At 37.9% G+C, this 20999-nt stretch overlaps 1 protein-coding gene across 2 annotated transcripts in view; it reads right to left on the bottom strand.

Annotated features, from left to right (window-relative positions):
- The window catches only part of PAWR (pro-apoptotic WT1 regulator), a 79464-nt gene that overhangs the window by 14742 nt on the left and 43723 nt on the right, over window positions 1-20999 (bottom strand). For both annotated transcript variants that reach the window (XM_042469175.1, XM_042469174.1), the window contains exons 3-4: window positions 16693-16821; window positions 8099-8133 (exon numbers count right to left, since the gene is read on the bottom strand). In XM_042469175.1, coding sequence (XP_042325109.1) covers window positions 8099-8133; window positions 16693-16821 — 164 coding nt within the window. The remainder of the gene's footprint in view (window positions 1-8098; window positions 8134-16692; window positions 16822-20999) is intronic.

Here is a 20999-nt window from a genome sequence, read left to right as displayed (position 1 = left end):
AAGAAGCAAATAAAAAGCATAGCAAATAGTTTTGTAAAAGGATAGAGACCAACATTATTATGGTGGCTTAGGCACTGGTGAACTAGAAGCCAGTTGCCAGATGTATCTGCAAACTGGATTTAACAGAGGTGGCATGGGGAAAGGACATAAAACCAATCTGAAGCGGGTGGAATATGGCGGCTTTGGGCTGAAAATCAACAAAAAGCAATGCTATTTTGTTGTTGTTGTTGACTTTGGTAGAGCTCTGAAAAGTAAGTATTTGGACTACAACTCCAAAAATATCCCAAGAAGCATGGCTATTAGTTGTTGTCCAAAACATTGTCAAAAAAACCAAAACAAAACACCCTTTCAAACACTAATCCTAAAGCACTGAAATGGTCTCCCACTGATTTTCTGAAAGATGTCTGATTTATCTCCATTTGGTCTTTTTGTCCTATGCAGACAGCAGGAGGACACTCCTAAATTCTTAATCCAGAGATTTTACACAAATTGCTAGTGCTGTTGAATAGCTTGTATGGGGAGTCTCCTAAAAATAAAAACCTATAATCAAAAATCTGTTTGAAGGAAGTATCATTCCCTAGGATGGACATATTGGAGTGGTTTTAGTTGGGAGATGTAAGCAGCATGCAATAGTGCTGTCTTATCATTTCCTGCCTTAAGTGTAGTAGGAGAATGCCTGAACTTCAGAATTCAACAGTAGGGAATACCTGCCTCTCTGAAACTCAGCAGTTAGGGCGCATAAGCTCTTGTGTACATCTATTCCTAAACATTTTCTTCTTCCTATTTCTCTAGCATATAAAATAGCTAGATCTACTTATATTTCATTGAAGCTAGTTGATGTACACAGAAGGATCCTTCACATTCTAGGAAGCCCCTTTTTGACTCAGGATCAGCGATTATTAGGCCAAACATTTGTCCCTATCATTCTGCCCACCATCATTGCCTTTTCAAATCAGGCTATCCAGTGGCTTGTATTCCACTTGAGTAATATATCCAGTTAAAAAAGCCAATTTAAGGTCAATGACAGACTATGTAAACTCCAGTGTGAATATAATCTAACATGCTAGGGTGGGGGTGGGGGGTTTAAATGAAATTCAGCCAACTTTTTGGTGTGTCTGTGTAGTGTTTTTAACTGAAAACACATTTGTGGGTATTATTTAGAACTATATAGTTTATACTGAAAGAAAGCTAAGGACAATAAACACGTAACTAACCATGGGTTACAGTATAAAGGGAAATCTTTCAAAGAATAATGACACAATTGTAAGGAATTCTGTGGCTTAACACTATTACCATATTTGGCACTACGTAATCTAGCGTGACTTTTTGTACAAAAAAAACCCTTTTTAAAAACAGGATATGCATGTTGCAACAGAACAGAAACTGTGTAATCTAACCCTGTAAAACCTATTCCCCTCAAACTGTGTAAAAGATTCAAAACAAGGTAGCTTTTTGCCTGAAAATTCAGCATTTGCAGCATAAGAGCATTGCTATTTTTTTCTGACTGCATGTATTCCCACATTAAATCTGAAAGGGACATGAAACAAACCAGAATGAAAGTTAGCAAGCCCAAGTAACAATTTTTAAAGGGATAATAGTATACTTTCAAGGTAATATTTGAATGTATATGTGCACTTATGTTTAGCAAATAATAAAAACGAACTTCTGATTCTCCCTACAAATCATTTATTTCCTTCACCAGGGCATGTTCAACTTTCACATAAAGAGACAGATAGCTTAGTATTAAATAAAAACCAAAGAGCATTAAAGCAATGGAACATCTAATAATATGAAAATCTTGACTATAAAAACTAACAAAACTAAACAATGCTGCCCTGGTTTTGATTAAACCAATTTTATTAAAGGCAAAATTTAGTTAATTATCTAAGAAGTCAACACAGTAAATAAAACCAGAATCATTAAGCTCTGGATTATGTTTAGACTTGGACAAATCCTTTAGATGGGTGATACAGTATTAGCTACCATATACACTCGAGTATAAATTAACCTCATATATAAGTCGCGGGCAGGTTTGGGGGTCAAAATTATGGATTTTGATGACCTATAGATAGGATGAGTGTAAAACTTAGAAGCTAGTGTGCAAGTAGCAAGAGGGAAGCAGCAATCAACAACAAGGCTTCAGTGTTTCAGTCTTCATTCCCAAGATAGCAAACAGCAATCAGTCACCAAGGACTCTAACCACTTGGCTCAGGACAGAAAGAAACTGCATGGAGAAATCTGAAAGAGCTCCTATCACATTATCATACTGATCCATAAATAAGTCAACCTAGGATTTTGGGGTCAATTTTTGGGCAGAAATTTTTAGACTTACAGACGAGTATATATGGTAGTTGTTATTAGAAGCATTTTATACACATAGAAAATTTTGATCTTCAATACCTTTGTCAGCTTCTACCCAGATAGCAAGGATGTTTGTTAAAAGAAATTTCAATCACCCTATTTTATTGAATTGATGTATGACACAGATCTGTCCTTAATCATCTTTGCTCTTTGGTTTGGCTTTAAAACAATTAGTTCTTACTATGAGGTAGCTGAAGGGATAAAAATAGGATGAATTCAAAGACATAAATACAGAAAACAATATATAGATGATATAGCAATATCAATCAATTTATGGAATATCATTCCCAATTTCAGGCTAGAAAATAAAGAAGGGTATCATAATTAGTGACTATGAATTTATCAACTGAAGTTCAACTTGGATTTATAGGAGATATGGGCTTACCAGCACAGGTTGCCTGCTCTTCTATTTAGGAATAAATTAAGTGAACTGTGATATATCAAATCTATTTTAGTTGAATATTGGGTATGCTGCTCTCGAGATAATCACTAATCTGGAAAAGTGCCATTGTCCCAAAGCTCCTTGGTTTATTTGACCTGAGACTCTAAAGATGGCAGTTTGACCAAAGTACTTGTTCATGAGTCTCTAACTGTTGGTTAGTTAAGTAAGAAATTAAAGAGTGAGGAAAATGGAGTTAAGATCAACCCCAAATATTTACACATTTGCAGTTTGTTGTGGAGAATTACTGGGGAAAGTTCTAGGCATTATGTAATACAAGAAGAAACAACACCTGTGTGGAATCCTCCTGTTCAATGTTCCTGTGAGGCAACCAGCTGGACTTCATTCCATCTGCCTTCCTCAACAGTTTTCATTCTTTCCCACAGATACTGAGCAAGCCGTAGCCAAAGCATGTATATTCCATCCCCATTTTGGGTGTTTTTATTTATTACCTTAGGTATTCTTTGGCTCAGCAGTTTCATAATTCCGCATTTGTATAAAACTAGACTATATCATCAGGGTTATTGAGAGTGAGGAGATGCGGTGGAGCAAAACAGATGATTGCCAAATGAAAAACTAATGAAGACTCAAACTGTTACAGGCAGAAATTAGGGAAAATTAACTCCTCAATTTTTTCACTGCATTTTTATTTGCAAAGAGAGCAATATTAATTATTTCTGTGGTATAAGACTTGCAAGCCTATGTAAAATTATGAGATATATTTTGAAACACCAGAAATGTTACTTTGGTCAGACAGATCCCTCTTCCCATATTCATTGCAAATATCAATGCCCCAAAATATGTGTGTAATAAAATAATAAAAATCTCACTCATACTCTAGAGATTAGAATAAGAAGAGACCTTCATACAAGTCTATGCTTAGCTATAATTGTTTCTTTTTAGAAGAGGGTCTGCCTAGAATAATAACCATGCTTAGCTAGATTTGTTTTTTTGTTTTTTGCATATTACATTTAGTGCAATTTTAAAGCAAGGGTTGTGTGTGTGTGTGTGTGTGTGTGTGTGTGTGTGTTCAGAACTTCTATAACTGAAATGCAAAGTGACTTAAGTTCCTTTCTTTATTAAAAACAGCAACAATAACAAGGGGAAAGCACTCACTTGCTAATGAAAAGAAAGCTTCTATGGAAAGTGAAGAAAAAACATGCCCACCAAGAAATTCTAATCTGATTTACTGTAAATTGAGCTACCCAATCCTGTCTGATCCATAGGAAATCCTACAGTTCTTTTAAGCCCTGATGGCCAATCTCTCTCTCTCTCTCTGCCTTTCCATTTATTATAATCAGACAATTTAGAAAACCTGTTTTGGTTGTTGTTGTTGCTTGTAATTTACCATGATGCATGGAACACATTCAGAATTTAATTATAGTTGGATAACATTAGTCCACAAATTTTCATTTTATTATTTTAGCAATTTTCTTTAATAAGAAGGTGATGGGGGAACATGGGGAAGTAATATGGAATGTTATCTTCAAGAATTCCTGAAATAGCTGGTCTGTTATGGTGGATGCTATGTACATATTTGTTCTGACTACTCCAACAAACTGAAACATTTCAGTCCATTTAACAAGTAAAATGAATTCTTAGTTTACTGAGACATAGCTCTGCATGATTCTTTAACTGTATTGATTTCTTTAAGTATCTGGAAAGTTGCTAGTACAGTACTATACAGCTTAGTTTCAGTTCAGATTCTGTCAAAAGGAATGAATGGTGAAAACTTATCTGCACAATTCACTGAAACTACAGTCGGCCCTCCACATCTGCAGGGGTGAGCGGACTAAGACCCCAACGAATGTAGAAAATGTGCGAATAAGGTAATGGGAGAGGCCAGGGGAGCCCATGAGTGAGCCCCTCCCCTCCAAAACACATGAATAACCAAATTCGCAAATGCCAAAGCTGCGAATGTCAAGGGCCAACTGTAATAAGAACAAAAATTGTATTTTTAGTTATTATCAGAGAGACCAATAATATCAATATTAACCTGATTCAGATGTGATTATAAACCATACTTCTAAGAGGGCCATGGCTTATCATTTGTGAGTAACATGTTCATGCTCACTGTCTGAATGCTCGCCCTATAACCAGGAGTGGCTAACAAACCACAGACATCTCATCTGTGTTGAACAAATCTTGCCAAGAAAAGCCTATGATAAGGGTTGCCATAAGGGTTGTAAGTAAGTCGGAAATGACCTGAAGGCCCATAACAACAACAGTCCAATGCAGGAACTCCAGCTTGTGCTTTTCAGACTATCCAGAGTCATAACCCAACAATAAATCATGGTTAAAGACACTGGATTACTGAGGGAGAGAAAAGTTGGAGCCTGATTCACACAGCATGGACATCGGTGGTTTGTTTAGCTAAGAAGGAGTGACAGCAAGAAAGAGAGTGAGGAAGGGAGGGAAGGAGGGAAGGAGGGAAGGGGGAGAGAGGCAGGGGAGAGAAGAGATTCCAATTACCAATAAATTATCCTTTTTATATGCATAATTCAAGAGAAGAACAAATGCTATCCACTGTCCTACACTGATTCCTTATACATTACAGAAAAGAATTGTGGAGATTGCTGAAGTGCTGTGAAGCAACCAACTTATGTCTGCCACAACCTCTCAATTCACTCTTAACACTTTAATAAGAGGAACTATAAAGAACTGCAGGCTGGTTTTCAGTCCAACTACCAGCTAATGCCATAGGAGGAGGAAGAGACAACTACCAATTAATGTCTTAGTAATTTCGAGGAGAACCTCTGTTATTTCCTTCTTACCCCGCCTTGGGGATATGGTTTTAAAAGTAAACTGTTAAAGTGTGTGCATGCACATGTGTATGTGCCTTCAAGTCAGCTATCAACTTATGGTGATCCCATGAATTTCACAGGGTTTTCTTATGCAAGGAATACTCAGGGGTGGTTTTGCCAGATCCTTCTTCTGAAATATACCCCACAGCACCTGGCTGGTATTCAATGGTGGGCTCCTATCTTGGCTGACCCTGCTTAGCTTCCAACATAGGGACAGAATCTGGTGCTTTTAGGGTATTTAGGCATTATAGGCTTCTATATAATGGAGATTATATTGGCTATTGTGTTCTTACATTGTATTTTAAACACAAGCATTTGATTCTCATGCCTTCTTTAATGCTGTTTGCTTTCAAAAAGATGAATGCTTGAAAACAGGGATGAGCAACTGTGTGGGAACCAGGAACCAATTCAACTCTCATGACCCCCTACCCTAACAAGCCTAAATGCCTCTGGTTTCCTCTCCAGACCTACTCATTTTGAGAGATATTTTTGGTTTTCACTTCCCATAAGCAGCAGCCAGCTTAGCCATTAGTGAGGAAGTATGGAGTCACAGTCCAAAGACATCAGGAGAACCAGAACTGCGCAACCCTTAATGAGGCAGAACAGCAGCACCCCTGATTTGTCTATGGTGTTCAAAGGAGAGGGATTGGGTTTTCCAACCATGATCTTTTCCAGTACAGTGGGCCCTTGGTATTTGCTGGGGCTTGGTTTCAAGACCTCCATGTGGATACCAAAATTTGTGGATGCCCAAGTCCCATTTATATACAATGGCATAATAAAATGTAGCCTCTTATATAAAATGGCAAAATCAAGGTTTGACTTTTGGATTTAAATGTGTGTGTGTGTGTGTGTGTGTATGTGTGTAGTTGAATTGGTGGATGAAAAATCCATGAATATGGAGGTCAAACTGTACCACAGTTGGGAAGAAATATAAGAGGGAAGGAATAATACCCCATCACCTGCAGCTGGACAGTCCTTTTGAGATAAGAGGCAGGAACAGAAAAATACTAACAGAATTTTTAAGTGCTTGCCAGGGTAAGGCCGAGTGTATCCCTAATTCAGGCCTGGCCCAAGACATTTTGCAGCCTGAAGAGGAGGAACAGAAAATGATCAATATTGCTTAACACTAACCAAACAGTTTTGGCACCTGAGGCAGAAAAATCCACAAGCACTGCTCCCCTTCCCTTGCAGTAAAATCAAGACAATAATTTTATTTTAATAACTAACAGCAGGCTATCGTTTCACAGCATCAAAGATATGCTGCCTGAGGCATCCATATTACTCTGTCTAATGACTGGGCCACCCTGTCCCTCTCCTTCCTGCCTAATTGCTGTGCTTGGTGAAATATGTCCAATAATCATTCCCTGCCTTTTTGGACCTTTCATGCTCTGACCTTAAACACTATTTCTGGCAACAGAAAAGCCAATCAACTCAAAATTCCTGCCATGTCCCAACATTTCACTTACTTTCAGAGTAATAGCACTGCATGAATTTACATCGATGTGGTCTTCTTTACAAGTGAGCCTTCTATCCTTCATAGAATCTACTTTATCTGAAGTATCGGAATGAACATGTACCTTATGCATTCTCAGCCCCGATCTAATTCTATGAAGGGCAGAAGGCTCACTTGTAAAGAAGACCACATCAATATCAGATGGAAGATAATACTGCTGTGCAATAGTTACATAGGCCTGTTACAGACTGCCAAAATAACGCTGCTTCGGGTCTCTTTGGAGGTATGCTATTTAAATGATGCATGGGTCCTAAGAGTCTGGAGGTTGCGCCAAAGCCACACTCCATTCCTAAGCACTGGAGCGCAACTTTGGTGCAGTTTCCAGATTCTTCAGATGCATGCATCATTTAAACAGCATACCGCCAAAGAGACCCGAAGCAGCTTTATTTTTGCAGTCTGTAACAGGCCATTGATCACAATAAGCGCTGGCAAATATGTGATTTCATTCTGGTTTTCTCAACATGACACTCCTCCAGATCCAACTACAGATCCTGCCATCCCCAGCCACCTTCTACAGGTTGTAGGCCAAACTGCTTGAAAAGTTTTACACAGAATTAGGTTTAAATAATTCAGCAATTAAATAAACAGTGTAGTAAATTTATCTTTCTTTGAATGCTTTCTTTGTAGATATTATGAAACATGGTTAACATCAGAAATGGAACTGTGTAGCCTTTGAGTAATGAACAGTTACAGGAGTCACTCTGTGGCCTTCAGGATCCTGCGATCCTTCTAATTTCCCAGTTTAAAAAGAAAAAGACTGAAAGAACAAATTTTGGCTAAAACAAACGTAGAGGGTACCATTATAGGTATAAATGCTGGTCTCCCACAGATATCCAAACTGAATCTGTCTGTCTGTCTGTCTAAAACAGCACCCAGAAGTGATTACTGCCTCTTGTGGGGAAAATAGTCCTAAGGCCCTCCACACATGCCCACTCCTGGTGTACCTATTTCAATTTTAAATGATATACCAAGCAGACTTACCTTTTATATCTGTTTGAAATTGTCCTAGAAGTGTCCTATTAAAAATAAGTTTAAAAATACAAGTTAGTGTCCTATTCAATAAATAATTTAAAGCATTGCTTATGCAAAACCTAGATTGATTCAAGTGTCCAGGAATGCCACTTATTCAATTAATGTAAGCACTAACTACACTTCTTTCAATTTCTATTTTTCCAGTCCAGATGGCATACATGTTTTTGTATGTATATATGCATTTCTTTGTTGGCAATCATGAATTTTTTTTTGGGGGGGGGAATCCAATTAATTTATTCACCTTTCCTTCAATGAGCTCAAGAGGGAGCTCTTCTCTCCACTATTATCCTCATAATAATCCTGCCAGGAAGGTCAAATTAAGAGAGAATGATTGATCCAATATCACCCAATGAGGTTAACAAACCTGTATTTCCTGGGCTCCAATCCAGTTCTTTAACAATCACATCACACATATCTGTGATTCTACAACAAATGTTACCTACAACCTAGACTGTGTAGTCCAATGCAAACCCTTGGGCACTACATATGGCTGTGTCTTCAGGCAAACTTGTATCTACAAGCAATCATGCCATTTTGCAGCATCACATGCAAAAAAAGGAGGAATCTGTATGGCCGAATCAGAGAGGTGGGAAATCAGGCTTAGGAGATACAGGATGGTGTCTTCCAGCAAATTTTAAAAATTAAAACCATATACATAGAACAGTTAAATCCTTAATGAGAAATGGGTTCCCATTTTTAAGCAAGGAAATAAGATATTTTTCAAAATGTATATCCCATCTTTCTGTTAAACTAAAATCAAGGCAATATAATTAGATGCACACATTATGTTAAAAGAACAGAAGTTAAATATTGTAAGTTAACATTAGAATATTTATTTGTGCTATAAGTAACTTAATATAAGTGTGAGGATGATCCTCCCCCCCCCCCATCATCTACCAGTAATAATGCCCACAAAACTGGCATATTCATAACCAGGGATCAAGAATCCAGTGATAAGAAAGAACACAAAGAATCAGCAAATATAAAGAGATCTTGGGGTGCTGGCTACAATCAATGTATAAGAAGAATAGATTAGCTTTAGAAAGCCTATTATTATCTCACAACTAGCAAAATCTTTTGCAGAGGAGATATGTCCAATAATAGAGTCAACCAGGGTTTAGCCCTGCCAAACTCCACAGCATGATGAGATCATGAAACACAAACATTATCACTGTAACTAAGTCATGATAACACACTTTCTCTTTGTCTCTCCCTCTCTTTCTGTTTATACACGTACACACACACTCTTCCCACATGAAACAGTCTTTCAAACACCCTCTGCTCATCAGTAACTGGTTTTTTTTTATTATTTGCACCCCCTCAAAGCCACATGAAAAGCAAGGAGTATCCCCCCCCCCTGTATATTTTATTAAGCAGCAGGCTATGCAATTCACTTGTAGTTTCTTTGGAAGGAACTTTTGGCAATTAGCATACAGCTACAAAGCTCCAGGGAAACTGGTGTCAGGAAGGCTTTGAGCTCTGTTTACTAATGGGAACTCATACTAATACATCAAAACTCAGCATTCCCACACAATTAAATAGTCACTGGAGGCTTTTAGATACTAAATTAGTTTTACATACTGCCTTTCACATTGTTGGAACAATATTTCAACTGAATGTTCTATTACCAACAGCACCCAGCAATATCCAAATAGAGATACACACATGTTTTCTGCTAACTGAACTGGACTCTGTTGCATCTTCAGTTTTTAACAGAATTTTTATCTAGGCTGGAGATGGAATAACAAGACTAGAGTGAAAATATATAAGACAGGGTAGAGAGGTACTGTTCCCTGGGAGGAATTTTCAGTACCATGAAATTTACTGCATCAAACAGTTATGCGGTGTGGCTCCAGGTAACGTGGGCCTGAGTGTAAAGAGGTAAAGCCTACTCCAAAGGAATTTGTATTAATTATTACAGTTAGTCAACAGAAGTTTCTATCTAGTCTTTTTAGATTGTAAGCCTGAGGGCAGGGAACCGTCTAACTAAAAAGATTGTATGTACAGCGCTGTGTAAATTTACAGCGCTTCATAAAAGAAAGGTTAATAATAATAATAATAATAATAATAATACCTTTGACTGTTCTTCAGTACAGGTGGACAGCTGCTGAGTGTCCAGGAGAAGTGCCTTATCCATTGTCACTTTCCCAGAGTCTGATGACTCAAACCAGCCACCCACACCTGAAAGAAGCCCATATCCTGGGGGACATACTTTTTAAATGGCCACTTGCATTGTCTAGCAAGGTTATGGTGGGTGTGATTGGGTGTTATAGAGCAGACATTTTAGGAGCCACAAGTCAGTCCAGAAGGGTCCTTGCTACCTACATGTGTCCCTTAAAGCACACAACTCCCACCCTTGCACTAGGTCAATCATTAGCAGTAATTGTAACTAATTTGCAGAATCATGGAGGAGAGAATGCAAGTTTAGCCTCGACTCAATTATATGTACCTGAAAATAAGTAAGATGGCAGCCCAGACCACTTTAACCACTATTTCTGACCATATAATGGTGGCTTGTTTTCCTTCTGGTGAATCACATAAAATCATTGTAGAGCTGAGCATCAATACATCATTTAAACATTCCTCAAAAAACAAACAAACAAAAAAACCAAAACTGTACTGTACGTCCTGCCATCTATATCAGATACTACAACAGAAATTTATGTGACAATTACACAATCTAAATATTGGAATATAAGCAGAGAAATCTTCAATTTATCTATCTTGAGACTGTTGTGCACGCGCTGGTAACCTCATGTCTAGACTTCTGTAATGCACTCTACATGGGGCTACCCTCGTGCATGGTCCGGAAACTGCAATTAGTACAGAATATGGCAGCCAGAGTAATTTCTGGAACATCCAGGAGGGACCATATTACCCCGGTTCTAAAGTCCCTCCACTGGCTGCCCATTAGCTTCCGGACCCAGTACAAGGTGTTGGTTATCACCTTTAAAGCCCTAAATGGCTTGGGTCCATGCTATCTCCGGGACCGCCTTCTCCCCTACAATCCTCCCCGCGCACTCCGCTCCTCTGGGAGAGGCCTACTTTAGACACAAAAATCTAGGCTCTCGGCTACCTCCCAGAGGGCATTTTCCATCGTCGCCCCCAGACTGTGGAACGGCCTGCCGGATGAAATCCGTCTGCTTACATCCTTAGACAGCTTTAAAAAGACTGTTAAGACGAATCTCTTCTGGCAGGCCTTCCCAGAATAGAGAACCCAGCCTCAGAAAAAACGTCTGGGAATAAGATACTGCCGCTCCCATTGATGGTTTGCTGATGTGATGTTGTTGACCTTTTGGTCAGTTTTTAATTTGTATGTTTTTTGTTGTTTTTTTGCTTGTTTTTAATTCTGCATTGGATTTAATACTTTTTTAAGGAGGGGAGGGCACCAGGGATTTTATATGTGCTGTATTTTTAAACTGCCGTGTTTAGCCGCCCCGAGTGTTCTCAGAGGGGCGGTACAAATAATATTATGATTATATATTATGAGTATTATTATTATTATTATTATTATTATTATCTACCCTGCTCACACAACTGCCTTACACAATTGAATTCCGAAGTATCTACCATTCAGATTACTGATGGTACAGCTTGAAAAGCCAATTCTACAAATACTTTCTTCATTTTAGTTGTAATTTTACCATTATTAGTATCGCTTCCAGTGAACAATCACAAAATCATATGCACTTTCCCTACATGTGATCCCTCTTCCTACCCTAGACAATATGTAATTCATTCCTATCAAATGCTTTTCAAAACCCTTTAAATTAAAAATGCCTGAAGCTTTAGCATGTATTCAGGCAGAAAAGCTTTCTACAGTTATTTAAGGCTTATGACAAGAGATAGTAATTCTAAAAGTGTTTTTCAACATTTGTCTCAAAGAGCCTATCATTTCTCCCTGCTTAATAAAACTATGAAGTTATATTAATTAGCTCTTTGCCTGATTTTTCTATGGATATGCTATGGATATTTTTGTAGACAAAAGATATTTATATATCTATATCTCTTACATATGCACACTGCGCAATACTGTTCTGGAAGAAACAGTTGTTCCCAAAACTAGATTTGCAACTTAAAGAATCAACTTGGATATTTTCAAATAGTTAAAAACAGTTAGAACAAGGAATTAATCTAGCCACATTCTAATATTCCAGAATTGCTTAAGAGTTATTTCTTTGAACATTTATCAAAGATTGCTAAAGCAGTGTAACTTAAACTTAAATCCTTCAATTCCACAATGTAACTTAAACTTTAACAAATGGCAAAAAGGCAACAGAGCAGAAGAGATTAAAGTCTTTTAATCTAAATACATGATAAAGTAGAAATGAAAATTATTTATTTCTAAAAGTAAGACCATAATTAGTCTGATAATGGCATCTGCTTGCCATTCTTTATAAAAAGAAAAAGGGTGGATAATTATCTAAGACCTTCAGGGATAATATCATTTCAAAATCTTGGAGGAGGAGGAAGAGGTATATTGAAATGGGAAGGTTTGCCTTACTAAAAAATCAATCAATCATTTAATGTAGATTTGGGATCAATGAGAGCGTGTGATTATTTAATTTGTTAGTTGCATCACTCATGATCTTTGTGGGATGAATTCAAAGGCAGAGATGCCAAAAAGAATGAAGCTGAATCAGACTATATAACATCTCCACTTCAGCCTCTCTCAGCTCTAATGTTTCTGTTGGCTTAACTACAGTGGTCTTGGGCCTTAAGGTGAATATCAGGCTGGCCCATGTAAAAGTAGGGACCACTGGTGACCTAATTCAAAATACAGTCTTCTTATGCACAGATTTCACCATCTATGGCTTAAAAATTGGGTCCACTGCATGACTACTCGGTGTGCATAACTGAAACCAAGTAGGATAAGGGAGAAGATGTAAAAACCACTCCAGATTCTTCCGTTAAGCTAGTAAGTGCACTAACAAACTTGGCCTAAGGGTTGATGACAGAGTGACCCAGACCAGAGCTGGGAATTTACAGCCTGCCCCTGGCATTTTTGAGGGCCCCCAACATGCCCCCCCCCTTTTTTTTTTTCCTTTCTAAAAATGCCTCCATACAAGTTTGCCACATTGCATCTCTTCAGGCAGTTGATCCAGAAGGTGCTTTTTTTCTAATCTGGCTGTAAGCCTTGGGGGGGGAAGTCTTCGAAAAAAGCCTCTCCTGGTTCTATATCAGTCAGGGGAGTAAGAATGTAGTGAAAATGCATGGAACAGTTTAGCTGCTGCTTTCTTCTTCTTACAAAATTCTCCAAGGTCCTATGAATGACTAATACAACCTCCCCAGCACCTGGCAGTTTTCCACCCATATCTTAGATTATAAACATTCTACCTCCCTGGTTGGATGACCCATACATAGTGAACCAAATGTTCTGGACTCAGTAGAGGACAGGGATTGTATCTTACTGCTAACAGTCTTTCTAGTCAAACTAATAGAAGTTGCTTATGATCCTAGAGGAGTTCAGCTGGCCACCTAGTGTTGGATGACTTGGGGTTTCATGGATCTGTCTATTAATATTTAGCCATACATGTGTGACAGAACATACACTGATCTTCTCTATATTGGATTATGGGACATTAATCTATGGAAATGGGGAAGCTAAAAATAACTCTTTTGTCATGGATAAATAATTATCTGATCAGGTTAGATCAATGGCCCATTGTTTGTTCTTGCTGGGATGAAGAGAAAAATAGACAAATATTAAATTTTCCCGCCAGAAGATCTGGATGGTTTCTGAGGTCTCTTGGGGAGACATTTGCTGTTTTAATTTGAGATTGTGCCAAGGCCTTAGTCTCTATTTGAAATTAGGAGATTACTCTTAGGTGGCCTTAATGCAAGTATAGAGCTGTGCCAGTTCCTGCGTGAGGACCTGAGGGTTATAAAGCAGCTGGGTCAATAATCAGCCCATGGGCGGCAAAAAAAAAACACTCAAAACAACACACGGTTGTATACTGATGTAGTGAGAAAGCTTTTTATGAGAGAAGTCATTGTACGGTTTATTCTAAAATGTTATTTTATGATGACTTACAATTATGATCTTAGTGTATATATAAACATATATACTGAGAAAGCTGCATATTTAAGTATATAAATACTTTTAAAAAACAAGTGGCTATCTATGCTTGTACAGAAACAAAGTACAAATTAATTCAGAAAGCAGTAACAGTAGACAGATTTTATGGCTATACAATAGTGCATGAAGGACCAGGTGAAAGCACAAGCTTCTTTGTCTACTGGGGACCCAGTAAGTCACTTCGAGAGCTCTATGGAACTACGTAGGTAGTAAGACAAAAATGGGACAAAATACATTCAACAACTCAAAAGGTTATATGGGTCATATAACACATATCCACACGACCAAAAAGCTGCCTTCTCTCCAGCTATTTCTCATTAATTCACTTCCATGCTTATAGCAGCCTTGATTTTTGATTTGCAACTCACTGTAGATTCACAATTCATTTTTGATGGATGAAATCAATATATCAGCATTTCAGATTTTTTAAAACTATTTTAACTTATAAGGTATTATGCTGCTGCTGATGATTGTATTGTAATAATATGTCATTCTCATCATCCACTTACTTCAATGGCCATGACAATGGACATGATAAAGAAAAGCTAGTTAGAATTTTCAAGCTGATTCCCTTAATATGCCTAATAATTTGTATCCCATGCCATACATTCAGTGCTGCCCCCTTCTGTATTTCAGTGGGTTGATGTTGGCTGACAACATTGTAACTGATAGGAAATTGTTGCACAAATCACAGGCCTGCTTTTTAAAAGCCATTACATTAATGCTATCACAAAACCCCAAAATGGAAAATGATCCTATTGAATGTATCACATCTCAAAATGCAATTAGTCCTGCTTTTAAACACAGCACTATCAACAGTGAACAAAACACATAATATATCATTTGAATATTTAAATTAGAAGAATGGTTTTTTTTTTATTCTCCCACTTAGAAGAATGTTTTGAAAGGTTATTGTAAATGGACCAATTTAAATAAATCCACAAAAGTATTCTGGATAATTAAATATATATATATATATATATATATATACCCCAAACCTAGGTTTGTGTAGGCTTGAATCCTAATATATGTGATTTGATGAAGGATGACTTGGCCACTTCTCAATGTGTGTGTGGTGTCAAACCATAGATATGCATATGCACTTCCCAGAATTCGGGAGGGGGGCGGTCTTGTGTGATTTAGAATGGGGTTCAGAATGAAAGGAGAAAGGACCCAAATCAGGTGGGCCTCCTGGTGCATGATGTGTGAAGTGGTATTTTGTTGTTGTTGTGTGCCTTCAAGTTGTTTCCAACTTATGGCAACCCTAATGGGGTCTTCTTGGCAAGATTTATTCAGAGGGGGTTTGCCATGGCCATCCTCTGAGGCTTATAGTGTATGACTTGCCCAAGGTCACCCAGTGGGTTGACATGGCTGAGCTGGGATTCGAATCCTGTTGTCCAGAGCCTTAGTCCAACACACAAACCAACACAACCATGCTGGCTCTCATGAAGTGATATATGTTACTAATATAAAGTATTTCTATGCTTCCTTAAATGCTATGTAGAGTGAGCAAAATACATTAAGTTAAACTGAAACATCTAATCTTATTGCTATTACAAGACTGAAGAGTTTAAAAATATCCTAGAAATGAAGATACCCTGAAACAGCTGAGAATCTCAGCAGCCAAAGCACAAAACCATTTTCAGGAAAAAGTAGCTTGAACAGACTAGCTTGAAGCCTTTCACTACAGTTCCATAAGCATGGGCCACAAATGCTTTGTTTCTCAAACCCATCATTCTAATTCTGTTCTGCTCAAAATGGTGGTCCTTGGATTGGCACTAGTTCCTGAACTACTGACTGCCCATCCCTGGAGAGTTTTCAGAAAATAAACTAACTATTGTAACCAAAGGGGACAAATAATGTACCACCCGCTGGAATATTGGGGGAGAAAATTGCCAGTCCCTCACCTTATCTAACTTAATGGACCTTGCCTGCAAGTATATGAGCAGCTTCCACAGCCAACCTGTGATGGTGGTCTTTTAAATATCCAGAACCGAAACTGTTTGGGGCTTTAAGGATTATTATGAACAATGCCATCTGAACCTGAAAATGCACTAGTTTTAAGAAACATGGCTATGCACTACTTGAAGGAAAGGGCATCTTTAATAATTAATATACCATATATTTAATATTATCACTGCATGTTAGAAAGCACCATATGTCCTTAGTAAGTATTCTGTCCCATCTTTTAAAATTTGCCCTTGCTGACTGGAAAAGCCTGCAGACCTAATAAAACCTAATTTGATAATAAGACTTAATGAGTTTATGACATATAGTCAAAACTATGTGTGTTGATGAGTATTATATGAACAGGCATTAAGCTGTTGTGGCTAAATATTTGGTAATGCTCTGAGGCTACTCAGATACCAAGAGTTTAAAAAATGTCTGCACATTTCTACACAGATTCTACAAGATGAAGCATGTTTATGAGACTAAACGAGCAGAGAGTGTAAAAACCTCTTACCTGTAATATGTATGAGGCACTTGAATCTGCACTGGCTGATTCATTCTGCATTGTATTCTGCTGTGTGATTGCATCTTCCCTTTTACGTTCCTTCTGTCCTGCTTCATCATCATCAAATTCATCCAAGCTCTAAAATAAAAGACATCATTTTTTTTTTATTTGCAAAAGTTCAGTGTACCATATACTATACTGTAATATGCATGTGTCTACTGCCAAGGTTATTAAAATATTTGTTTAGTGAAAGAGATTATTACGTTTGGAGGATACAGTAGAATGTTAAATATGGGCTAGATACATCAGTGATCTGGATTTAAAATGAGGTAGCTTTTTAAAAAAGCTACTGCTCAAGTGAGGAGCCTATACCACTTGACTAGCAGAATTCTCGGGTTTAGCAACAGCATTTGTAAAAGGTCTACATTTGTAAAAGATTTTCAAAAAGGAACAAAACAAATGGGGTAAAAATCAGAGGCACTGCTGAAGGTTCAGACATTATTATGTCTCCATATAGAAAATGTAAGTGCTGAGGATTTGTCATAGTCTTCTGCAAGCCCTATGGCAAAATCCAGTCTCTAGGTGACTACCAACTGGCCCACATAATTTCTCTCTCTTTTTATTGTTGTGTGCTTTCTAGTTGCTTCCAACTTATGACAACCCAAAGGTGAACCTATTGTGGCAAGATTTGTTCAGAAGGGATTTGCCTTTGCCTTCCTCTGAGGTTGCGAAAGTATGACTTGCTCAAGTTCACCCAGTGGGGTTCCTGGCTGAGTAAGGATTTGAACTCTTGGTTCCAGAGTTGTAGTCTAACACTCAAACCACTACACCATGTTGGCTCTCTCTTTTGTTAGTGATGCTAAAAAAATCTAAAGTACAAATAAAGAACAAAATAACTGGTCAAAGGGCATGTTTGGAGAAGGGAAGGCAGAGAGTGGAAGAGATGAAATCATTTTTGGGGAAAGAACATTCATTGGCCTTTCCTACAATGCAAGAACTACCATCAGGAATACTTAGATTAAATTGCTAAAAAATTTCATTCAGTTTCAAAGAATGGCGAACAACAAGATTTCTTCAGTTTTAACAGCATTCTTGTATTACGTTAATCTCCCATCAGAGTATGTTTAGTCCTGGCTGGCTGTAGCAACAGGCCCAAACGGAGGGTGATGTGGGCAACAGTGGAAGGCTAGGGGAGCACATTAACACCTAGGGGAACTGGAAGGCCCCATCCCAACACCATTAAAAAAATCCAAATATTTTTTGGTCCAAATGCCTTTGGGAACATTTTTTGAGATATTATTAGCTCTAACCCATTTTAGAACCAAAGAGGACTTTTTTTACAACCAGTAATCACTACTGGTTTTTAAAAATAACCTTCTGGGCCTAAATTTGTGTGGTGGTGGAGGGGAGGGAAGACTGGCAAAAATGGTCCCATGCTCAAGAGGGTATGTGGGGATACAATCTTTAAACACTCTGAAGCTCTTTTAAACCTCTAGTGGCCCTGGAATGCAGATTTTGCCCACCCCTACTGGAGGAGATCTATACCATAAATTTCTAGAAAATTATTCTGGGTTTGCAGGCAGTGGAGAAAGAAATTCCCTGCTCATTACCCAAAAACAGACTGAGAGACATCTCTTTCTCCAGAACATATGTAATGACACATGACTAGGATGGGTGGATAGCAAAAAGCAAACACTAATGTTATCTCCTCAGATAAGTGGGGGGAAACAGCAAAGAAGCCTCGGAGGTGTTTGAGGAAAGAGAAGGCAGACTGCAATAAACTTTCCTTATCCTTGCTTCCTTTTTAACTGCCACTCCACTTAGAATACTGCAAGTAATTTCACTCCTCTGTTCCAAACATGAATCTAAGCATGGCGTTTGGAACTATAGTAGGCAATCCAACAAAAAAATTCCCTTTTTAATTTCCTATTCTCTCTGTAACTCTGATGTCATTTTCACTTATAAGGTTGTCAAACGTGATTATTGGAGTAGTTAAAGTGTAATATACTGTTTTCTATATTTTGAAAAACAGATCAATGTAACTACAAAAATACCTCGTACATGTAAATCAAAGGCTGTTAACAGCAATTTTACAATTTTTTTCGTGGAAATGACTACAGTTCTTCTATCCACAGGACCCTCATGGGCAAACAGCCATTCTGGAGTTAGGAATGCAGTTTCAAAATTTAGAATTGACTACAGCTCTTAGAAACTCTGATTCTACAACAAGAAACTATTGACCTCATAGAAAGCTGCTAAAGTAAAAAAAAAGATTATACATGGAATGTATGTTAATGTATTGGAAAATGAAAACACTGAGATAGGACTCAAAGCTGCTTTTGTCCTACAGCTTAAAGTAACCACAGAAAATAAAAGCCCTAGCAGTTTCATAGGAAAAGAAACTTTTGAAATGGTGGGTCAGCCTGAAGATAAAACACCCTGGCAGACAAAACAAAGTCCAAAAGACTTAAATTTAGAGAATATATATATATATATATTACATCTTTCCTCAACATTCATTGTGAAGAATATATAATATAGTCTTCACAATGAATGTTGAGGAAAAGATGAATACCCACTAGCCTTGCACCCTGACAGTGACATAACACCAGAGCTAGGAAGTATTTATTCTTTTATGAAGCTAGTTTCTGAACTAATGAGATGAACAGTAGGTTGAGGGGGAGGAGGATTACAGATTTTTTGTTTTTGTTTTTTTGGCTGTTAACTGCCAGGGCATTCACTACTTTTCAGCGAATGTAATAGGATTTCTCCATGATACTCATTACTGTGTTTAGTCTGACTCAAGGAGTCAAGGAGAGATGGGAAAGTGAGGAAGAAGATACAAATCGTTAGCTGCCTCTTTGTGGGATGAATCACAATCCATCACTATCTGCACCAGTGCCTCCACTTTGTAGAACAGAGCGTGCCCCAACCCCTGCTCCAATCTAGAGGCTTTACCCATATGAACTTGGTTCCATCTAATGAGAAACTATGGCACTCTGTTATGAGGTTGAATCACTGTGAGCTTTGGGACTAAGCTTCACCCACCACAGTTGCAATGAACTTCTGATTTTAGATTCAGCACAATTTATAACATCCAAATTTGGGGAACTGTGATTTGTTAAGCTATGATTTGAGAGCATGTCAGGATCATTATCTATATTTAAACCTAAGTTCAGAATCCCAACAGTGGTTAGTTTAAAAGTGAAAGTAGAGGAGTTCAATTTCCTCTTAAGTATGACAACACTGGGAAGAGGAAAACAAGCAAATCCAATGTTGGTCCTGCTCAGTCTCACAACAAGAAACCCAGTTTACAAAGACAGCAGCATAAAGCTCCCAATTAGACTTTGAAACTATATATTGCCAGTTACATGTACCCTACAAAAGTTACTGATGAATAAGAATATTCAGAATACTACAAGAGCAGAATGATTTTTATTGCCAAAAATATATTCTGATCTAGTCAATCCTTCCTGGATACCCTAACACTAATGTCTGTTCAGTGCTTTTTCCCCCTTCAAATCAATTTGTACTTGAAAAGGGTTTTGAATCTCAGCCATCAGATCCATAATACAGACCTGTTTGATTCTATACAAATCCCTTTATGATGAATTTCATTCTTTTCATAAACTACCTTTAGCAGATTTATTCAAAGCTGAGTAGTCTAATCATTGTAGTTTTATGCATTTCTTTTATTCCAGCTTATTAGATGCTTTGCCATAGGGTTTATAAAACTAAGAAGCTGAACAATGGCATACAGCATGACTTGGAAGAGCAAATGCTCAAAAATCTTGCAGCCTTTCAAGTGATAATTAGCTATTTTCCTAATGTGAGCATTCCTTAAGTTACTAACATTCCTCAAGAGCCATTTTACTTCCGAATACCATCACAGTCCTGCAATTAGTGGCACAATGCCCATTTCCCAATTTAGCACTCTCCCATCTCCTTCCCTTTCACCTTGTTCCCATTGCCCAGTCCCCCACACCTCTCCTAAGGTCCTTCATCTAAAGATGATCAACACCACTTCTCCTGTAAAGAAACAATGTAGGAGATCTTCCCTGGCACTAATTCCTACTCAGAAAGAGTACTGTAGAGCTAGCAAGGTTTATGTCTTATCCTTAAAAGACCACTGACAATGATGATCTAATTTTGCAACACTGCAGGAAGTAAGAGCAAATGGAAACAATGATGGGGAGAACAGCAAGCCAGGACAGGCCCATTTGTTCTAGGTACTTAGCAGCAACAACCACTTTCTCATTTATCAGCAAACAGAAATTTCAATATTAGCTAGTATATGTCAGACGTAGCAAACAGGG

The sequence above is a fragment of the Sceloporus undulatus genome, chromosome 5 (genome assembly GCF_019175285.1).
Source record: "Sceloporus undulatus isolate JIND9_A2432 ecotype Alabama chromosome 5, SceUnd_v1.1, whole genome shotgun sequence".
Taxonomy (NCBI): domain Eukaryota; kingdom Metazoa; phylum Chordata; class Lepidosauria; order Squamata; family Phrynosomatidae; genus Sceloporus; species Sceloporus undulatus.
Note: the sequence above shows the minus strand (reverse complement) of the source record. Positions and strands in the feature narration are given on the sequence as shown.